This window comes from Gavia stellata, chromosome 4 (assembly GCF_030936135.1).
Source record: "Gavia stellata isolate bGavSte3 chromosome 4, bGavSte3.hap2, whole genome shotgun sequence".
Taxonomy (NCBI): Eukaryota; Metazoa; Chordata; class Aves; order Gaviiformes; family Gaviidae; genus Gavia; species Gavia stellata.
Window position 1 is genome coordinate 47,646,538 of NC_082597.1, and position 22,073 is coordinate 47,668,610.

At 37.6% G+C, this 22,073-nt stretch overlaps 1 protein-coding gene across 1 annotated transcript; it reads left to right on the forward strand.

The window, feature by feature from the left end:
* Positions 1-261: 261 nt before the first annotated feature.
* NTS (neurotensin) lies at positions 262-14,054 on the forward strand. Its single transcript, XM_059817210.1, has 4 exons — positions 262-322; positions 4,497-4,558; positions 10,785-11,009; positions 13,908-14,054. Exons 1-4 carry the CDS (start codon positions 262-264, stop codon positions 14,052-14,054), a joined length of 495 nt encoding a protein of 164 aa, XP_059673193.1.
* The last annotated feature ends 8,019 nt before the right edge of the window (positions 14,055-22,073 follow it).

A 22,073-nucleotide genomic window follows, 5' to 3' on the forward strand; every position in this document is an offset into this window, starting at 1 on the left:
GTGGAAGGGGAGGAGGGAGGGCGCTTCATCAGGAGGCGATGGCGGCACCGCCGTGACATCACCCCGCGGCTTATATAGTTGGGGAAGGGTCCGGGTCCCCCGCCTGGTGCCTGCAGCCGCCCGCCAGCGCGCGTGCTGAGGGCGCGGAGTGGCACGGAAGGGTGCGGAGCGGCGGGGCTCTCTCTGTCTGTCTGTCTGTCTCTCTCTCCGTCTCTCCCCAGGATTTATGGACTTTACTTTCTAGAGGGCGGCGCGGCAAGGATGAGAGCCCGGCTGGTGTGCGTGGTGCTGTTGGCCTTGGCCTCCTGCAGCCTCTGCTCAGGTAAGCCCCCGCCGGCGCCCCGCACCGCCCTGCCCCCGGGAGCGCCCCCACAACGCGGGCTTGGCGCTCGCGCCGTCCCCGACGTCTCTCTGAGCGGTGGGCACTGAGCCGCTCCCGGAGCCTTCCCGGACCTGAAGAAAGGAGGTGAAGTCGCTTCGGGCTACCGCGGCTATGCCCAGTGGGTGCCAAGGAGCTGGCCCTGGTAACAGGCTCTGGCCAGCGTCATTTTTTCTGTCACTCCCGTAACTTTCTCCCTTCATATAAACCATTCCTCCTCACAGCATCCATACCATGGCACTTCACGTAGACTAGTCCTTGGAAATATACATCAGTGTGGAACATCTGCTTGATTATGCTGCCTCATTTGTGATTTATTGAATACCATGTATTTCCAAACTATCACAGAAATTATAATTTCTGCAACGCATATGAATGATTCCATAATCCAAATCAACATGAATATTTGCACACTCTGGTCACTTTTTAGTGACAAAAATACGATTTTAGTATTCTGGGGAAAAAATTGCTAGCAACTGATCTGAAATTATGACAAAAAATGCTGAATCAGATGCAGATCACACAATGGGAAGGTTAATGGAAGTGCATTTCTGCTCCAAGAGCAATCTCTTTAGAAACCTAAAAAAAGAGGACCATATATTAAAATGCATTGCCTTCTCCTTTGGAAAATGACACAGCTAAGTGTGCGTCACTTACGCACTAATTTAATATCAAAAAATAGGTATGGTGGCAATTAAACAGCTGTACACACACAGATATGAAGCAGAATAGGCTTCAAAATCTCATCTTAACTAACTTGCAAATTACTTTAATTTTTAACGCCATCAAATTTAAAAAGTGAATTTACAAGTAGCTTCATTTTTCAGCTTCAGTATTCAGGAGGATTCAGAATTCCTAATTCTCACTTTTGATGAAAGTTTCCAATTTGTATTCCCCTGCAGAAGAAAAATGTAACACGCGTAACACCTGCATTTTATCACAGTTTAAACATAATCATTCTGTATATTATGGAGAGCTGGTGATCTCAGGGACAAGGCTTAGTATTTATTATTTTCTCCTTTTATATCTGCAGCTTTTTAAGCAAATACTAGACTAGTATTTTCAGTGAGGCATTTTCAAATTCAAGTGTTTGTAGAGCCCGAATGAAAGCCCATTAAAGTGAAATATTTCAGTGGGAATTAAAATAAGCTCATAAAAACCCCCAGAAACAAAATTGTATGTGTAACTGGAATGATCGTTTATTCACCTGAAAATTTGAAATTATGTTTAAATGAGAAATGCCATGGAGAAGCTTGTGTGGAAGGGCCAAATCAGTTTTAACTAATATGGACAGTTATGTCATAAAGAAAATGATCATTCATTTTAATTTTCTTTTGAAAACGTTTGCCTGCAGGGGAAAGTGTACCTGTAGAATGTAACTATTCCTGTAGAATGTGAATACATGAATAGAAGCTATATTTCTTGTCAATAAGAAGTGAATCAAGAGGGCATCAAATGGTGTGAATTTCCCTCTGATTTGAACAATGGTGTGTAACCAGAGTTTTTATACATTGCTCTCTGACAGTCTGCTCTTTTTATGCTTTTACTCCTCATCTGTCTCTTTCACTCCTGAATTACCTGGACATGTTCCCTTCTCCTCCTCCAAGCCTTGCTTTATTCTTCACTTGAGGAATCTTGACCAGCCTCCTAAATAATGTCCTCCGGACTTCTTTTCTCAATCAAAATGTTTCTTCATACCTACCTATCTTACATGTCTGCAGCTATTTTCCAACCTCAGTGGTGTGGAAGCTATCTTCCATCCTCTGTAGAATATAAAAACTGGGTGCTCACCAGACACAAGTCCTTTCATTGTTCTCAGCTGGTATGACCTAGGACACCACAAATCACGATGCTGACACACATGTGCTGCTCACCCATTCACAGGAGCTGCTGCTATCATTTGTAAAAATTCAGGTGAGGTGATCTTGTGCTGCCAGCAGAACTTTGGCTAATGATAAAGCAGTAAAAGATTAGGTAACACTGACAACCAGTAGTGCTGAAAGGGCTGAAAGGCGTTAGGTTAGAGATTAGTTGCAAGTGACTTGCTGTAATACTGATCTACAAACCAGTCTTATTTAATATTTTCAATAACAACTTCAATGCAAAAAGTAAGAATGAATGAATGCAGTGTGCTAGTAATGGAAAGGTGAACAGGAGCATCACTACAGAGGAAGATCAACATAACACACAGAAGTTTTTGATGACCTGAAACATGAAGCAGTGCAACAGTGTAAAATGCAATAGCTTGGAAAATAATAGAAGTTCCTATTAAAAACTCCTTTTAACAGAAGCACAACTGTTGGAAATGTCTGAAGCGATAAAACACTTGGTCATATTCTCTGACCTCATTTTTTTTATGAGATACTAAATTTTTTCAACCGTGAAAGACAAACAAAATCAAAAAATGTGTAGCTAATCGTAAGCATTAAGGTAGTTAAGTATTGAGGCTTCTGGTCCGAACTGTACTATGCTGTGCTGTCTTGAGATCACACCAGGCATGGAGGAGGGCCACTCTGATGAGTTGGGGGATACAAGGCTATTACAAGAGAGGAGAATAGAGGAGAGTCTAATAGCTCTGGGCATAGCCTTTCAGCAAAGTATTTATGGGATTTCCAGGGGAATGGTTTATGCCTAAAAGGCACAGTGATCTTGTATTTGTTTGCTAGTCACCATGTAAGCACACCCTTAAGGTCTAAGCTGGGAAGGGCTGTGATTGCTCTCAAAAAATACATGAGTTGGGTAATATAACAAATAGAAAGGCATCATTTATAGTGAAGGAATTATATACAAATCATTAATAAATTTTTAATTAGAAATAAATAAGGTTTGAAATTAGAAGAAGGGGAATAACCATTGGTAGTTTGAAAGAATTCCCCAAAGAAGAAACACAGTGGTGGTGGTGGTGAGATCTTGTTATTAAGATTGAATATGACCCATTTTTAAGAGCATTATAGTGGTTGGCTTCCTGTGCTAGTAGAAATCTATGATAGATTAGCGCATATTTGTATGAAAGGTCCCTTACAGTCTCATGTTCTGTGAAAGGTAGTGACACAAGATGGTGGTGGTCCCTGAAATGAAGGCATAGGCAGAATCTACCCACAGATTCTGTGGTAGGGTCTTGCATGCCAACAGCATTGATCATTTTAATGAAAGTGAGGTATGACTTACATGAATATGGGATAGATTTTGGTTTAGTTTGGTTTTAAATATAAGTGAGTGTATTGTTTGGCTTTGGACTGCTGGTATTCCAGGAAGGCTAAAAGCCATATGGAACTCTGTTTCAGCCTGAAGACTTAACTGATTTCTGTATATATTTCATCCTTGATCTGTGATTGCTGCTACATTTTCAAGGCACCAGATCTTCCTTGTGATTATGTACAGCACAAAGCAGAAAAGTTTGTGGCTGTTTTCTCTTTCTACAGCGATTTTTACCCTATTCACAAAATCACAGGTCTTTCAAGTCTGCTGAGCTATCAAAGGTCGATTAAATTAGTAAAGAAAATCCTAAGACTTTCAGTCAGAATACTTTTTTTTGGTATATGCATTGTCAAGAGCTTGTATCACAAACTCTGGTCAAGTTCAATTCCCTCATATCAGTAAAAATATTCTTAGTTTAACCAAGAATAATCAAGACTAAATCTTGTCAAGTAATCATAACTGCTATTCACCTAAATACTTAGCTGCTACTTAAGTAATTACTCTTTGAAAATAAATATCCAAAATCTTCTCCAAAGTAAGCAGAGGTGACAAATACTGATTATGAATATCATACAGATTTTGAATGAAGCATATTGCAGCAGTTTTGTTTACTGAAAGGGCTGCAGATTAGTGGGTCTGTCTGCCAGTGAGCTGAGATTAATGAACCATTTCATTCACTTCAATAAGCTTCATCATGCTTTAAAAAGGTAGTGAGTATCCATTTTAACATAATGTTGCTATTACCTGAAGACTCCTCACAGTCCCTCTAGATCACTTTGCTGTGCTTTTAGCTAAGTTGTTTGTCTGGTTTTTTGTTTGTTTTTCAAAATTGATTGATATATCTAAATTCTGTATGCTGAATTGAAATGTCCATGATTTATGATGAAATAATTAACATATGTTTCTGGTTTATTCCCAGATTCAGAAGAGGAAATGAAAGCGTTAGAAGCAGATTTATTGACCAATATGTACACATCAAAGGTAATTATTTTTCTTCTTTAGCTGACGGGTAGGGAGCAAATGAATTCTCATTACAAACCCAGAAGTCTTTGCACAAAGTAATAACCTATGGTCCAGACTGAAAAGTTCAGTGCTAGACATTACTTTGGTGCAAGATTTTCTCCAGTTCAAAGGAAATTTAAAGGTGTTGATGTGACATGCTAAAAGTGCTCCTCACTTGTAACACTGGTACTTCCATTAAACTGTCAAAACTGTGTTATGTGCAGAGACCTAAATTTATATGAGAAATGTGTTTCCAATAAGATTATGCCTGATGAAAGCTGAATTAACCTTGAGTCAAATCTGTAAGAGCTATTTTTGCACAGAAATTTTCCTATATGCATATAAAATTAAGACAGTCATAAAGCAAAAATTGTTAATACATATGCTGATTTTGGTTTAGGAATTTAATCATAGCGTTTGTACAGGAACATGGGGACATGACTGTGAAAATATTAATCTGATGAATGACATTTCCTTGACAAGTTGCCAGACTGAGCGATGTGCATGTTATTTAATACAAATAGACAAAAATTCAGTTCCAATCTCATATTGACAAGGTGAAACAGCAAGTGTTGCAAATATGTGTTAAATAGGCTGATAGACAAATACTTTCTCAACAGTGTTATTTTCAATGAATGATCTAAGAAATATATACACCTAATATTTCTTCAGCAACATGTTAAAGAACAAACCCTGAAACAAGTGCCATGGCTTAAGGTTGAATGTTTTAATTCTTTCTTCTAATGAAGTTCAAGTGTTGCTTAAATTCAATGGAAAATAAAATGAGAAATGAAAAATTTCCCTCAAAAAAGAATTTCATAAGCCAATGACTAGTTGAAGATTAAGGACAAAACCTGCCTGGAAGACTTCTATATTTGCTTATATGTGAGCTTTTTCACAGGATCCTGTGAATAAACTAGAATGAGAAATGAGGCTGGAAAATACATTGTTTTGATCTGGTCTGGCTGTTCTCAGGTTCCCATGTTCTTTACTGGCATGGTAATTAACCTTAGATGCCAAATTAACCTGTTTGCCACTTGCTTCTCTAAGGTACAGAAAGATGTAATAGATATTATTTTCCTGAGACAAATTTAAATGTAGGAGGCTGACAAGAACAGTTCTTTCTCTGTGTGGCAAAGCATAGTATGCCTTGGGAGGAAACCCTGCAGCTATTGGTGTTTCTGCTACTGACATTAGTGGAACTGTGAACCTAACTTCCACTTCCATCTTTTCCTCCCTCTCAGCACAGAGCACAATCTCAGGTAACTAAAAATACACAAATATAGTGCACCAGTTGATAATGTAATGATGTTTGCCATAATACTTTTATATGTTGTTTTACATCATGTAGCTTACTATTCAATTTTCTTATGGTATACACCATAAGTCAAGTGACACCTGAAGTTGAAGAAGCAGTAGATGCATGGTGGAGACATTGCTTTAATTCTGCATTATTCTGCCTTAAATCACCATCTAAAATTCATTAGTTCAATATATATTGTCTTTTGACATCAAAGTAAGGCATGGTGGAACCACTAAAGAGTGTGCATAAATGCTTCTACAAGGGGCATACCACTATTCCATTCATTATTGAAATGACAAATTCTTTTAATTTTTTTCTGTTGTCCTCTGCTAGCTTTTAACCCTCATTAGAACAAAAGTATGGTTCTTGTGTGAGAGACAAATTTGAGGATGGTATGTGTAATAACTGTCTTGTATTGTGCCTGAGATCTGGTTCCAGTTGAGGGCAATTACTGTTAAATTGCATTAACCGTCTTTGATGCTGGCTTGGTAATAAGCAGCAAGGGAAATCAAGACAATTTAAATAGCATTAAGATGGGGAAAAAAAGGAAAAAAAATGTTTATGAAAGCTCAGATCTAAAAATGCAGCAAAGTGGATTATCACTTGTGATTCTAGTATTTGGCAGAAAAAATCTTCCAAAGTAGGCACTTGTGAAGAATAGCATCAAGACTACAGCTAGGGTTTAAGCACACACCTTTTGCAACATTCAGCAGTCTATCCAATATTATGGAAAGAGTTACCAACCATATGCTTTTGACTTCACAGACTGCTGTCCAGTGTCTGGTGGCCCTTTTCAAACTGTTCTCTAAAGTTATCTATATGCTGAATCACTCCCCATCTTTAAAGAAGTATGTCCATGCTTATTATTACCTGTCTTCAACATGTAATACACTTTATCACCCTTCCCTGCTATTACGTCTCAAAGAAGACACAGGGATGAAACAAGTCCCTAAAATGCTTTATCTGTCTTTCCTCTAAGATAAAATCCAAAGAGCTATTTTGAAGATCTGGTAAGACAACACAACCTAAAGTGTCACAAATATGCAAACAGTTATCTGCTGTCTCTCTTCTGTATCAAATAGATAGCTCTATTCCCAGCTTCCTAAATGCTTGCCTGAAACCACCACTTGCATGAAGAATGTCCTGAACTCAAACCAGATTGAGATGATGTTAGTTAAAGTAAAAAAAAAAAAAAAAACCAAAGAAAAAAAAAAGAAAGAAAAGAGTGTTTCCTTGAAGAATATATCATCACTAGAATATACTCCACCTTTGGGATCCCTACTCACATTAATTTTCTGAAGTCTTGGAACCTCTGAGCTTCTTATTGTTCTAGGATGCCTGTTGCTGACTGTATGTGCCCAGACAGTTTAGCCTCCTTGTCAGAAGCAGATGAGGTTACAGCTGCCTAAGAATTACTGATTTCCTGACTCAGTCATCACATAAAAATTCATTACATTTATAGGCATTAGCATACACCGTGGAAGAACTTCTGCTGTAACAGAACTCAATACCATATCTGCTTAAAGACAGAGAGTATTTTTATTATTTCTGTGGTTACATTCTGAACAAAATTCAACTATTATTCTGAAAAGGAGCTATAGAGATCCTACATTATGTTAGGTTTTACTTGGTTATGAATTTGTTTTTCATCTGCTTTCACTAGATAAAGGCAAGAATATAAAAAGCAGAGAATTGAACTTTCTTCTTCTAAAAAGAGGGAGGTATGCGTTATAACATAAGAAGTATCTTAAACAAACTATCAGGGGTATAATTCAACCATAAATGGAAAGAAAGATATCATATAAATTATAATTTGGGATTGTCTTTAATCTTTCATAGGACAAGCCTGTTGTCAAAGAAGGAAATATTCTCAAGCTCATTTCAGTTTCTCAGATGATTTAAAATTATGTTTCAAGATATATGAGGTGTGGGAAACCATGTATCTGAGTCTTATTTCAGAAGCATGTTCAACAATGGAAATGCATACATCATATTCACTTCAGCATTAATAACTTTTAAATTCTGATTCATACTGCAGTCTCTTCTGTTCCTTCAGATCACTCCCAGATATTTTTCAAGTTAATCTTAAAAACATTAGTTCCATCTTGGCAGATATGGGTTCCTTGCTCTCTTGTGTAGGTGTTTTCCAAAGCATGTCTTGAGCAACTGTAGTTGGTATTGCTTAGACCTGTGTGGAAAATACATCACACATTGGAAATGTATCTGAACATTTGGGTTATAGTAATCTTAAAATGTATTTTCACATTTCCTTTGGGATAACTGTCTCAGAGATTTCCCATAACCTGTAAAACAAAGCTGTCTGATTGTAATGCTTGCTGTAATAGTGAAACAGAGTACAAAAGTTACATGACTGCTCTGTTCAGTGACTGGACATGACCTGGAGACCTCCATGTTCAGTTAAAAAAAATATTTCACTCTTGACTGAAGTTCTTAATGTTTTATAGTCTCATTCTGTGAGCTGGCAGCAGTGTAAGTCAGCAGTAAGTGTACCCAAGTAAAAATACTTTCGAGGTGATATATGTGTGGTATTAATGGGAATTAGACTCCCTTAACAAACAAATTATACTTGCAGACAGCACTGCAAAATTTTTTCCCCTAACCTTCTAAGTAGCAGCTAAGACCAGTTTCACCTAATGAAGTCTGCTATTTGAGTATTTTACTAATATACAGCGGAAAGTTCCTTTAAACATAGACATGCATCATGCTAACATAAAGTAATAACTTTAGATCAAAAAGATTCTATAAATTATGCAAGAAGGCATAACAAATTTCCCTAGCCTTTTCTCTTCTGTTCCTATCCACTGGAATATTTTCGGGTTTTTTTAACTCAGAACTCTTACTAGCTCATATAGCACTGTCCCTAGATTTTATCCTTCATTGCAGTTTAGCTATTGTAGTGCTAGCTCACATTTCTTTTATATACCCAGGAGAGAAAAATGCACTGGAAAAGCCTTCTCATTTGTCACGGAAAGCTTCATATTTTTGTTTCACAAATATTTTTAAAAATACCAAAGGTTTTGAAATTACAATGGACACTTGCTCTTTTTGCTAGTTTAACTTCTGTTAATTAAATTAGACATTCTGCAAAAAGGTTAATTTTTATTTTGAAACTGTCACACCTTTTCAAATAATTCGACAGGCTAATTAGGGCACCTAGATGGGACAACAGATGAGCTCAAAGTAAACAGTGGAGAACCAATTTCAAGCTTCTGAATAAGATTTGAGATTTGTTTTCTTCTTAGCCTCAAAACAAAAAACTCTTTTTTTATCTGACCCCTGTCAAGAATCTGAGAAGACATAGTAGTTTTATTAAAGGACAAAATTATTCTCATTTTGAAAGGCGTGCATATATCAGATGTATATTGGAGTAATGATTATGGCCAAAAGGGAATTTTTTTGTAACTAATGCTAATAGTGATGCCAGCTTTTCTTGTTTCTTCCTCACTCCACTCCGTTTTCTTTCTTTTCCCTCAAAAAATAGTAAAGCATGGTGAATATGCATAAATCTTTCATACAATGCCCCTTTGTTAGGAAGGTGCTTTAAAGAATCAGCAGATTATGTGATTATCTAATGTTAGGTAAGTAAGTGCTGCATCCACACTCTTAATTAATGCTGTCAGTAGGTAAAAGGCAATGTCTGTGTTAATGTAATACCTATATTTAACTTCGTACATGCAGGAAAAGAAGCAACTACATTTCAGTTTATAGGTAAAGTGTAATCCTAATGTGCACAGCAGGGAAGCCCTTGCCGGTAATAAATTGGAATTTGCTATTTAGCTTTTGATTGGAGAGTGCTGTGTCACCAGCTCTAGTTTAAGGAAACTAATTTCTATAGCCAGCACTAAAAGGAATGTAATTTGAAAGAGAACTAATAGTGGGACAACCAAGAAAGCGGCAAAGACATGAAAAGCAGTGAATGAGGTAAGAATTAGGTTTTTCACTTACTTTTTTCTATTGATAAGCAAAACTAAAGAAGACTACTGCCACAATTGTTTGGGAAGAACAGTACCAGTAGAAAAGTAAAAATTATTTTTCTCAACATCTTTTAAAAGGTTTTAAAAGTTAAATAGCTCTTAAATAATGCAAGATACTGGAGCAAGCAAAATATGAGACAAACCATGTTGGAATTTCTCTATTTCTGTCTTTCTGTAACATCTCTGAACAGGTTCATTACGGACCACCTAAATACAGTTGGTCTGAGTTTTTCAGTCCAGTTACCAAATCAGGAATACATTGTTTACACAGCTCTGTTTCATCTTTGCTCCATCTTAATCTAAGCCCGTAGACCTTCGATACACATCTCCCAGACTCATGACTCTCCAGCATCCAAAACTCCTGGGGCTTACAGATTCCATAACTTCAGACCCAGACTCATCAGACAGCTTGCCCTGAAGCAGGGACTCCATTCCTTTTCTCAGGGAATTTTGAAATGACTGGTATTTGTTCTGAACTGGGGAGGAGTGTCTAGTTAACCACAGGCATCCACCTTGGATTCCAGTACTGGGAATTTATCTAGTGGGTTTGACTCATTGTCCTGATTTATACCTGTGAATTTATATTATATTAATTTCCATCTGTGTTTTTGTTTGCACCTGTGCAGAATGACTATGAAATGCTACCATTCTGGTTTGGTAGCAGTGTAGTTTTTCATCATGTGTATCTACCTGGGGGGTAAGGCTGTGGGGAAGCAGACTTGGTGTGTTTAATAAATGAGTTGTCCTAATTTCAGCACTCTTTAATTATTGTCTAAAAGTTGAGCAGATGAAAAGTACTTCAAACACACAAACTTGTTCCTACCAAAATGTTTGAATGTCACACATTATTACTAAAAAACAAAACAAAAATTGCAATACATGAAATAGTGGGTATTTGTATTTTCAGATTAACAGAGCAAAACTTCCTTACTGGAAAATGACCCTGTTAAATGTCTGCAATCTTGTCAACAACATAAACAACCAAGTGGGTGAAAAAGTAGAGGTAGATGAAGAGGATCTCATTTCAGGAAGACAGTTTCCTGCTGCTCTGGATGGCTTCAGCTTGGAAGCAATGCTGACAGTATATCAACTTCATAAAGTTTGTCACAGCAGAGCCTTTCAGCATTGGGAGGTAAAACAAACTGTCGCAAATGCATGTCTCAACTGCTGTTAAACTCTCCGTTTCTGTTTGTAGTGATGTTTTAACATCCATATCCATGTGACCCCTGTCACATTGTCTGAGCTTTCCTTTCCTTTTTTATATTCTCTAATACCTCTAATATGCCTGTTATTGAAGGAGTTGTGAATTAATGTAGTTACTGATGAGCTGAGTGTCTGTTTTTTATAATGACCCATGGATAAATGAGAGCTATTCTTAACTACATACTTTCTCCACTCTTTGTAGCCATTCCAAGGAACCAAACACATGAAAGTAAGCTCTGTGCCAGAACACAAAATTAATATCTGCTTAACAGACATGAAGTTACTGCAGATTTATTGAGGCATAACTAAATGTAAGCAGAGTTCCTGAAAACCCCTTTAAAGCCCTAAGGCAAACTGGATTCAAAATGCATGGACACATGCCCATGTGTACATGTAATTTTACCAGATACTCTGGGCTTCTTATCATTGCTAGGAAACCGGTAGCAAGGAAACTCTTGCTTTTCACTTCCCCACACCTGAAGAGGGCCCTGGAAGTTGATCACACAGAGGCACACTGGGCACAGTCCACTGGCGTTGTTTCATATTACTCTAAAAGCTGCTTTGCGTAGCAAAAAAAGATATCTCAGTGTCACTACCCATTTTCCAGTAAACCCAATTTCTTCAGCTGTCGCAGATTCAGAGACAGTCTGGCTGAATCTTGATCCTCTTTTGTTTGCTGAATCACAGCTCTGTATTTGCAGGCTTATTCTCAATCCTTCATATTAGCTGGGATGATCCATACAAAAGACTGCAACATCTTTGGGAACCAAAGTTTTCTGAGGACTCTCTTCATCAGTACATTTATTGGTGGAAAGGAGCTACCGTAGAACTGACTACATGCAATAGCTCATAGGACTTAATCAGAGTTCCTTACTTTGCAGTTGCATCACCTCTTATGGTGGCTGGGAATCACTCCTAAAAGTATTGCATATGAAATTGAAAAAAAATATTCCTCTTTCAGCTTAGGAACATGCTCATGCAGTGCAGAGGTTTATAAGACACAATAAAATAAGAAGTGATAGAGCCAAAGGGAGAAGTATTGAAGAAGGCTTGAAATAAAAAATTTATGCAACGAAAGAAGTTCTTTCAATCTTATTCATCCAGGATTGACTCCAAAGTCTGTTGAAACCATGAGAATCTTTCCATTAATTTCAACAGAATTTAGATGAGCACTCATTTATTTAGTAATTAAGTGAGTAACAGAGTTTGATTGCTTAGGGAAATACTGAGGTGAGTATAAAAATGTTTTCAGTTTAATGCCTTTCAGCTAGACGGTAGGACTGCACTTGACCATGGAAGAACGTGGTGAGGGAATAGATAAAATCTGAACAGATAAAGCAAGAATGAAGCTGAACAAAACACTTAAAAACTCCAAGTAAAACTCAAAACACAGTTATATAAAAAATTTTGGTTCACAAGATTTTGGCTTTCTTGTGCTTTATTTAATTTCTTTTTTGTTTATTACACATTTTGATTTTTTAGCTGTAGGAAGTTGCAGATAAAAATGTTGCTCAAAAGCTGAAACCAGCAAGCAGTGGGTGTTTTAGGAGGTGTTTAGCCTAAATGAGTGATTACAGAGTGACAATCATTAGGAAGTTTTCAGTCAATTTGAGTTTTAGTCCAAGGAGGACATAATAGCTTTTCTCTCTAGTCAAAACCAATGATCTCATTTGTTTCAGTGGAATTTAAATACCACGTCCATATGATTCAGCTCATCTTTATCCTGATCTTAGTTTTGTGTCTTGAGTTTGGGGCTTTTTTTTCCCCTTTCTTTTTTTTAAACCCACAACTATTATGGTAAAGATTTTTCTTGGTGGCAGCTGTTAAAATAAAGTTTTATAAAACTTTCTAGGAATTGATAATCATAGAATCATAGAATGGTTTGGTTTGGAATAGACCTTAAAGATTATCTAGTTCCAACCCTCCTGCCATGGCCAGGGACACCTTCCACTAGACCAGGTTGCTCAAAGCCCCGTCCAGCCTGGCCTTGAACACTTCCAGGGATGGGACATCCACAGCTTCTCTGGGCAACCTGTTCCAGTGCCTCACCACCCCCACAGTGAAGAATTTCTTCCTAATATCTAAACTAAATCTACCCTCTTTCAGCTTAAAGCCATTACCCCTTGTCCTGTCACTACATGCCCTTGTAAAAAGTCCCTCTCCAGCTTTCTTGTAGGCCCCCCTTAAGTACTGAAAAGCTACTATAAGGTTTTCCCAGAGCGTTATCTCCTCCAGTCTGAATAACCCCAACTCTCTCAGCCTGTCCTCATAGGAGAGGTGCTCCAGCTCTCTGGTCATCTTCATGGCTCTCCTCTGGACTTGCTCCAACAGGTCCATGTCCTTCTTATGTTGAGGGCCCCAGAGCTGGACGCCCACACACACTTCAGGTGGGGTCTCACGAGGGTGGAGTAGAGGGGGAGAATCACCTCCCTCGACCTGCTGGTCACGTTTCTTTTGATGCAGCCCAGGACACAGTTGGCTTTCTGGGCTGTGAGCGCACGTTGCTGGGTCAAGTTGAGCTTCTCATCAACCAACACTCCCAAGTCCTTCTCCTCAGGGCTGCTCTCAATCCATTCTATGCCTGTATTTGTACTTGGGATTGCCCCGACCCACATGCAGGACCTTGCACTTGGCCTTGTTGAACCTCATGAGGTTCTCACGGGCCCACCTTTCAAGCCTGTCAAAGTCCCTCTGGATGGCATCCCTTCCCTCCAGCGTGTTGACCACACCACATAGCTTGGTGTCACCAGCAAACTTGCCGAGGATGCGCTCAATCTTCATTACCAAAAAAAGCTGATAACATTTTGTCTATTCTTGCATCCTACAGTTACTTCAGCAAGATGTTTTTGATCTAGAGAACTCAAGCCAAGACAAGGAAATAATGAAAAGAAAAAATCCCTATATTCTGAAACGGCAGCTACATGTGAACAAAGCGAGAAGACCATACATACTCAAGAGAAGTTCATATTACTGATGCAGCAGAAGAAAACAATGTATATTTAGTTTATAGGTAACTGTGCGTTATGGTTATCTTATTTAAATCTACAATAATATTTGTGTGGAAATATACTATGGAAAACCATGAAGATGATAACATAATTGTGTCTTTTTTGCAATTGCTGTTTCTTTATTGTGATTTTTTCCTACTTGAGATTAATTGGACCAATACATTTGCAAATAAATCCAGTTTCTAAGCATGATGTATTGTACAAAACTGAGATTTCAACGTATTTCCAACAATATTGCAGTCTTTTCCTATTTTATAAAGCACACCAACATACATCAAGTAAATTGATGGTCTATAAAATCTATTGAAAATCTTAAAATTTCTTAATGCAACACCTCAAATATATATATGCTTGCAAATATTTGTATAATACACTAGTCAGAACTGCCACAATATTTTAGATATTGGCCAGTTTAATTTAATTAATTAATTAATTAATTAATCCCCAATTAGGGATTAGGTCTAAGGAAGGAAAGAAATACTATCAGCTAACTATTAAATGGCAATTTCAAAATTAGTATTTTAAATAGCATACTTGTAAATGAATTTTAAGTTCTTGACTCCTAACTTGCAACTGAAGAGTCATAATTTAAGAAAACAATACATAAATGAGACTTCAACAAATTATGCTAGTGAGAACAAACCCAGATGTGCTTCAGTCTTGTGTATCACTGACTAAATAAGGAAAACAATTTATTAAATCAGTAAAAGAATTTACAGTCTTTACCTAATCTATGAATGCTCAGGAAAAAAAAATAAATAAAAGCTGTTTCATGCTCCAGTGCTGTCACTGTAAAAGTCAAAATACTAATCCGGTTACATGAGAAACTTGGGAGAAATATTCGAAAGAGGAATTAAAATTAGAACATCTTAAACTTACAATTAAAAGGCATTTCCTTCCCCTCCCGCTACAAATTTGTAATAATAACAGGCAGTTTCAGGGGTTAAAGACAGTCTTGGAAGCTGACAGAGAGGGAAGCTCTCAGCATGGAAAAAATTGTTTTCAAGCCTTGAGTAATCAAGTGCCACCTGAAACTTAGACTTTTTCCAGCTCTGTGTCTGTGATGTGTAGATGAGACTTGGGATCTCAGTCATCCTGGGTTCCAGTCTGGAGGAAAACAGTCTGAAAGAACTGGGAGTCACAACAACAGTCAAAATGGAGGGATAGTCCAAGACCCATGAAGTCTGGATGCTCAGACCTGGAGGCAAAAAATGGGAAAGACATTGCTTTTGAAAACCTACCTGTTTTCTGTTTGAGGCACTTCCACAAAGCAATGCTGTTCCAACAAATTGCCAGAAAAAAACCACTCAGATAATTTCCAAATCCTCTCAGAGGTCAGATTTGCTGTCAATTATTATTAAACATACACAAGGATATGCATAGAAAAAACATACCCATTCCAATGGTTATACTGACTTTGTTACATGGGGAGGGATGAGTTTTTTACAGTAAAATGTATTTTCACTATAGTAAAGCTAATTATATTTCCTTTTCTAACTGCAAATATTATTAATTAGTTTATTTATTTAATAGCCAATAAATGCATGCACTCACAAGATACAACTGAGCATACACTAATTACTGTAGTAATCGTTACAGCTTGGTTACAGCAATGCACTTAAGCCCATCTGACCTCAATGTTTTAAATGCTTAATGTGCTTAAGAGCTTTGCTTAAATAATGTTCTAGTAGATTCATACCCTTTATTTTTTTATGAAACTCATAGAATTAGACTGGAGGCACAGTATGCTCTCAAGTGCCTAAGAAGCATCCCTCTTTCCAACAAACCTGCAAGCTCCCTAGTCCTATTAAGGTTGCTTTAAATTCTACATTACCTGTTGGTCTGAAATAACAAAGCAGAACAGAGTTTGTTCCAAAATTCACTGCTAGCAATATATGAGGAAAAAAGAAAAGAAACTTCAGATCACTATTTCATGGGGAACACAGAAGAATGAGACAAAAAGAAATAGGTTGTCATGTTCAAGAGTATACGAGTATACCAGTTAAAAAGTAGGGTAAGGGAACATGGTTGTCATCTGACAGAGAATGTTAAAATTTTCAAAAACAAAAGCACTCTTCCATGTTTCATTCTGGAGGTGATTTAGATATTGAGAGTGATGGCAAAAGACCTCAAATGATGATTAACTGTTCCACCCTCATCTGGTGCTCTACAGTCAAGTGGGACTGTGTACTTGTTCCTTGCAGTGCAGATTTAACAGATTAGCCAGACTGACTGGCTGAAAATAGCTTAAAATAATCCATTTCCATTCAGCACACTGTGAATCCACACACGGTCAGCTACTGTGTGTCACTGGAAGAGGCAGAGCTTAAAGTATGGGAGGATGTAGCTTGTTCAGTTTTTCCCTAGCTTCTGATAGAGGTGTTAAGGGAGCTGTCAGAGGAATGTTACCCAGAGTGCGTGAGAGTCCTAACTAGACCACGAACCAATATCCCTAATTGTAACATGGTCAGTAAAGATACAAAAGCCAATGCTGGTATTTCAGCTTATTGGTCATTGGTGAAAAGCAAGCATAGCAGCATTAAAATGTTAGAAAACACACTAAAATCATATAATTAAGCCAGATACACAGACCTGTAAAGGGATACTTTGATGTCTGGGGAACCCTTAATTTCTTGAAATCTCTCACTTCTAGCTGTTGCTACCTCCTGATAACCTCACTGCTGTGGAATTGCAGCCTTTCTTTAGACCTCCTTTTTGGATGATGGCAGCAAAAAATAGGCAGGCATACACATATTTGCATATTTGTCTTTATTTTGCACATTCTTTCAGTGGGATTCTCAGGGTACCTGCCTTGGTACCCTTGGTACTTGCAGTTGTGCATTGCCTGCAAAATCAATGCTGTATTTGCAGCAGCAATGTGTGCTGAATGAAGTTCAAGCCAGAGGAGGCCCTCACAATATGTAAACATCTGTAAATTCAGACAGCTTTTTTTTTCTTTTCTTTTTTCTGCAGCTCATAATTGCCTTAAGTTTAAAAATGTTGTTTTGAAGACCATTAACTCTGATTGCTACCTTGGCTTAAAGAACTGCCTCTTGATATGGACAATTTTGTTTTATAAAGGCAATTACTGAGAGATTTGCTGTCTTTGTCTCTGCAGAGGAGTTAATTTTTCTTACATATTCCATTGCTGATATTTTTACCAAGTTCCTAGATGAATAATTATATCAATTATTCTGAAACTTTATACTTAATTATTTCCCATACTCCTAAAATATTGGATATTGTCATACAGAGCAATTGTAGAAACCTCAGTTATTTCTAACATAGATTTAAATGTAACTGTGATTTAATTTGGTTTTAGATACTTTTAATAGTTATGATCCATAATCTTACAAATGCCCTATACAAGAAAAGTAAAACATAAAGAAATCAATAATTTCATCACCTCTGAAGCATATATTTGTTATTTTTTCTTTGAAACTTTTTTCTTTAAAAGAAACAATAAAAAAAATAGTTATTGTTCTCAAGGTTAAATGTGGTGATAAAATAAGTCTTCAGCTTTCTTGAGTCTTGCTTGTGGTATATTATAAAATTTGCTGTTTTCTGTCTTTTCTATTATAAGTCTAAACTTTGCTCTATGTTTTAAGTAAGAGTTTAGTGGCTGTGGTTTGAACAGAGTGGATGAAATGTGGAGTTTGCAGATTAAAAGAGATTTAATTTTGTCATGTATTATTGTGGCTACGCCTCATACTCTACTCTAACACACAATGGAGACATGATAATTTGGTCTTGACATTTATTCTTTCTCCCCAAGATTAGTTATCAGTTTGCACTATGCAGTATCAAATTGAAGATGCAAGCCATCACTATAGTACTTGAGTGTAGGAGGGCAGAAAGAGGAGCAGGTTCTTCTGAAATTCCTCAAGGTTCCACACTGATCATTGATGTTCTCCGCATCCAAAATATTGGACTGACTGAAGGCAGTCATAAAACAAGAGTTGCAGACTACCCTCAAAATAAGGTGTACTGACTTCTGTGACATAACAATAGAATCAGAACTTGTATTTTGCTGTCCAGCAAGCAAAGAAAGTGGAAGGAGGGGTTGATCCTCACAAGGAACCTGGGGAATGAGATTTTCATTGCTACCGAACTCAAGCATTCAAAAGCCGTGAGTGAGGCTGCAAAAACCTGCAAATAAATAAATAGATAGATAAATAAATAAATAAATAGCTCTGACATCTAAGTAAAGTAATAAATAGACATCAAATGCTTTTTATTTCCCTCCATTTACTGGGCTGCCAGGGAGCATCTGAATCACATTTTAAGCTTTGTCAACAAGAGGAGCTAAAACATATTCATTTGTTTTTATTCATTGCTACTGAAAATTGATTCTCATCTAATCTCTTGAATCCAGCAGGTGACACATTAAGGCACACACAAAAGAAAAATGTTGACGATCAGATTTCAAAACCTGTCAGATCCAGGATACTTAGATGGGTCTGAGAGACCTTATAATCAGACAGTGGACTAGAGGAAAGTAATTTTGCATAGGCTTCATTATTGCTCATGATTGCATGTGCTAATACTGCAGGTTTTATGGTTCTTCCATGATAATAAGCTATTTTGAATGCTAGAAATATCCAAAACTAACAACTAACAGTAACATCTGACACTATCTAACACTAGCATAGAGAAGATTATGCTTTAGGGAAAATTCACCTTTGTTTAGAGGGTATAGGCATGATCTGTTCCCCACTTTCTTCTTTCTATTTAAGTAAATACTAGTTACTAAAGTAAAGTAAGGAAATTACTCTTCCAACAAGCTAAGGAATACCTTTGTTAAATACTTGTATTTAGGATAATGAAGAAGTCCAGGAACTGTTCTAATACAAACTATGGCTAGGTATTAAAAGCTTGACTGAAGTGTTGCTGCACATTGACTAAGTTAACTTAAAAAGAATAAAATTAGTTTTTCATAACATTTTTTCTTTGGTAGTTTTGATCTTTTTTTTTTTCTGCATTTTCATTCTTAGTCCGTTCTATTCTGTTTACTCTACAGGACTGTGGTTTGTTAATCTGCTTCAGATAGGATGCTCTTAAAATTTGAGGGAATAAAGACGGTCAAATGAGGGTGTGTTGTTAGAGAAAAGCCCAGTCCCTTCACTTTAGCAAAATCTGCAAGTCTTCAGGGTTCGAACCTGGATGACTTCTGCATGGCCAGCACTCTAAATCAGGTTTCCTTTGAATGATAATGGTACAGAAACATAACACTAAATTATCTGTTGAGAACCCACTCACTGTGTCCAGAAACTAAAATGATCTGGGATTGCTGATGTTAGACTTCACGCAAAAAAATCTGTAAGCCTACATTTCTGAACCCCATGTTCTCATGTCCTTTGGGGAAAAAAAATAGTCTATGAGAAACATCTGAGTCTCTGTGAAACTTCTCCTTCAGTCTAAGATCAAGGAGTGGCATTGGGAACTGTAGCTTTTATCAGACAGGCTTCACAGATAAAAGTTTAGAGAGAAACTCCAGAAATTTATATTCTCTTAAAGAAAGTAATCTGGAACTAGTCTTTGAAAAAATAATATTTTCTTCATGTATCTAGCGTAATTGTGGCAAATCAGCCTGCCTATTTCAATGCATCGTTCTCTGACCTGGTCCAGAAATCCATGTTTCTATGACCTGGATGAATATAGATTGTAAACAGGATCTCTTCTGAGCATTCAACAAGGCAGAAGGCAAAAGAAGAGCTGCTGTGCTAAAACATTTTTGCTGCCTTATTAGCAGCTTTCAGTAGTGTGTGAAGAAACATAATGTACTATTTCCACCACTTTCCAAGGCATGTCTTAATGTGAAAGAAGAAGCTGACATTTACTGTGAAAAGTAAAGTCTTTATTTAGATAGACTGAGTGTTAAAATATCTGAAGCATGGTGCTTGTAAACCTGATTTCTGTTCACTTAAGCACTTCAGTGCTTTTCTGCTAGAAGTGCATCTGCCCCTTTGAGGATACTGAAAATCTCTCTGACTCATCTTCCTTAGCTAAACTTCTACCAAGAAAATGTGGTTGGCAACACATGTGAATGAGAAAGGATTGCTCAGATTCACCATTATAGATATTCATTGAGACTGATAATATAGAAAGCTAAAGTTTACTAAAACAGTACAGTTTTGTATGAACAGTTGAAAGGGTTTGGGGAAACAGGGAAAAGGTCAAATAAATGGACAATATTTCTTTTGCTAATATATAGGTACACATACACACAAGCATACTCTTGTATATAAAGACACTGCACGTAATGTCTTCTGCCGTACCTCTGTCAAGCTGTATCTCATTGCAAGAAGATCTTTGCAGGGATGTTACTTGATTTTTCTGGCCAAAAATGAATGCCTATGCTTGTTTTATGTATAAAAAATGCTGATAGTTTCATAATTCTTGCTGTGTATTAGCAGAGCTGGCCAAAATGATGACCCATAGCTGATCTCGTCTAGTGTGGGTGTGAGCTGAACAACTGGGTAGTACACCTGATGGTCACCTTCCAACATTCACAAAATCAGTTCCATGTTCTGTACAGTCACAGTGGACCTGAACTGAACACACAATTTGGAGTGGGAGAAGAGGAAAAGATGTGGTTGACAGAGAAGCCTCAGTCTTCTAAGACAGCAGTAGACATATAAAAACACTCAGATATTGCAAAGGTGATAGGAGGGCAGCCTTCTGGAAGCTGGAAATGACGATTGGATAAAATAGCATAGGTGACTCAAAAAATGGAGCAAATGTTTGCTATTAAAGCTAAATGAAGAAAACAGGGGCAGAGAGATACTATGTTGCTCCCCACATAACATAAACTTCTTTAAAAAGATGTTGCCAACCTTTAAAGTTGCTTCCTTTCTGACACTGAGTACAAGCAGCCTATTTCTGTCCTCTTCCAAGAACAAGAAACAGCAGAGGCTTTTACCTGTCCTCCTGGGATTGCAGAAATCAAACTTGTGAAAACTGGTATTTCAATTTTCCTATTGAAGTAGCACCCAGTCAGCAGCAAAAGGTGGAAGTGCACAAGCCAGAGTCTAATCTTATTTTTTGAGAAGAGTAACTGGTACATGGGTATCCTACTGCACTTACTCATTTTAACTGGTCTCTAGAAACTTGGCCCATTCTAAATTACAGGAGATCAATACTACTCAGCAACATGGAGTTTCCTCCGTAATTCCGTAAAAGCATCCTGATTGTTGCATATATTATGAAAGTAGAGTTACTACAGAGTTGAAAGTGCATGAAATTTGATGTGAAGTAACACAAAAGACAATAAGAGTAGAAGGCACCATCCAGGTCACTAAGTTCAATCCTTCACAATTCTAGGCTGGCAAGTATTAGAGACTTTATGTGGAATTCGTCTCATGTAGCTGTAACCATCTGAAAGTCAGATATCTAGGTCTAAGCTAGTTATGCAGACTTCCTCCATGCCTAATGAAGAGAGAGGCACTTTAGGGGAGAAATCCTGTATCAGGAATTACCTATCTGTAAACAAACAATCTACCTTGGACTAGACACTTCAGCTTCCAGTGTTACAAAGATACCAGGCTGTGCTGGTTTGGCTGGGGTAGAGTTAATTTTCTTCATAGTAGCTAGTATGGGGCTGTTTTGGAATTGTGCTGGAAACAGTGTTGATAAAGCAGGGATGTTTTAGTTACTGCTGAGAAGTACTCACACAGTGTCAAGGCCTTTTCTGCTTCTCCCACCGCCCCACCAGCGAGTAGGCTGGGGGTGCACAAGTTGGGAGGGGACACAGCCGGGACAGCTGACCCCAATTGACCAAAGGGATAGTCCATATCACATAATGTCATGCTCAGCATATAAAGCTGGGGGAAGAAGAAGGAAGGGGGGGACATTCGGAGTGATGGTGTTTGTCTTCCCAAGTAACCGTTACGCGAGATGGAGCCCTGCTTTCCTGGAGATGGCTGAACACCTGCCTGCCCATGGGAAGTAGTGAATGAATTCCTTGTTTTGCTTTGCTTGCCTAT

Bases quoted from the DNA above. Each gene is read 5' to 3' on its own strand.
- NTS (XM_059817210.1), top strand. From the start codon at position 262: ATGAGAGCCCGGCTGGTGTGCGTGGTGCTGTTGGCCTTGGCCTCCTGC. The intron at 323-4,496 runs GTAAGCCCCCGC...GTTTATTCCCAG, and splicing joins CTCCTGCAGCCTCTGCTCAG to ATTCAGAAGAGGAAATGAAA. The intron at 11,010-13,907 runs GTAAAACAAACT...TGCATCCTACAG, and splicing joins GAGCCTTTCAGCATTGGGAG to TTACTTCAGCAAGATGTTTT.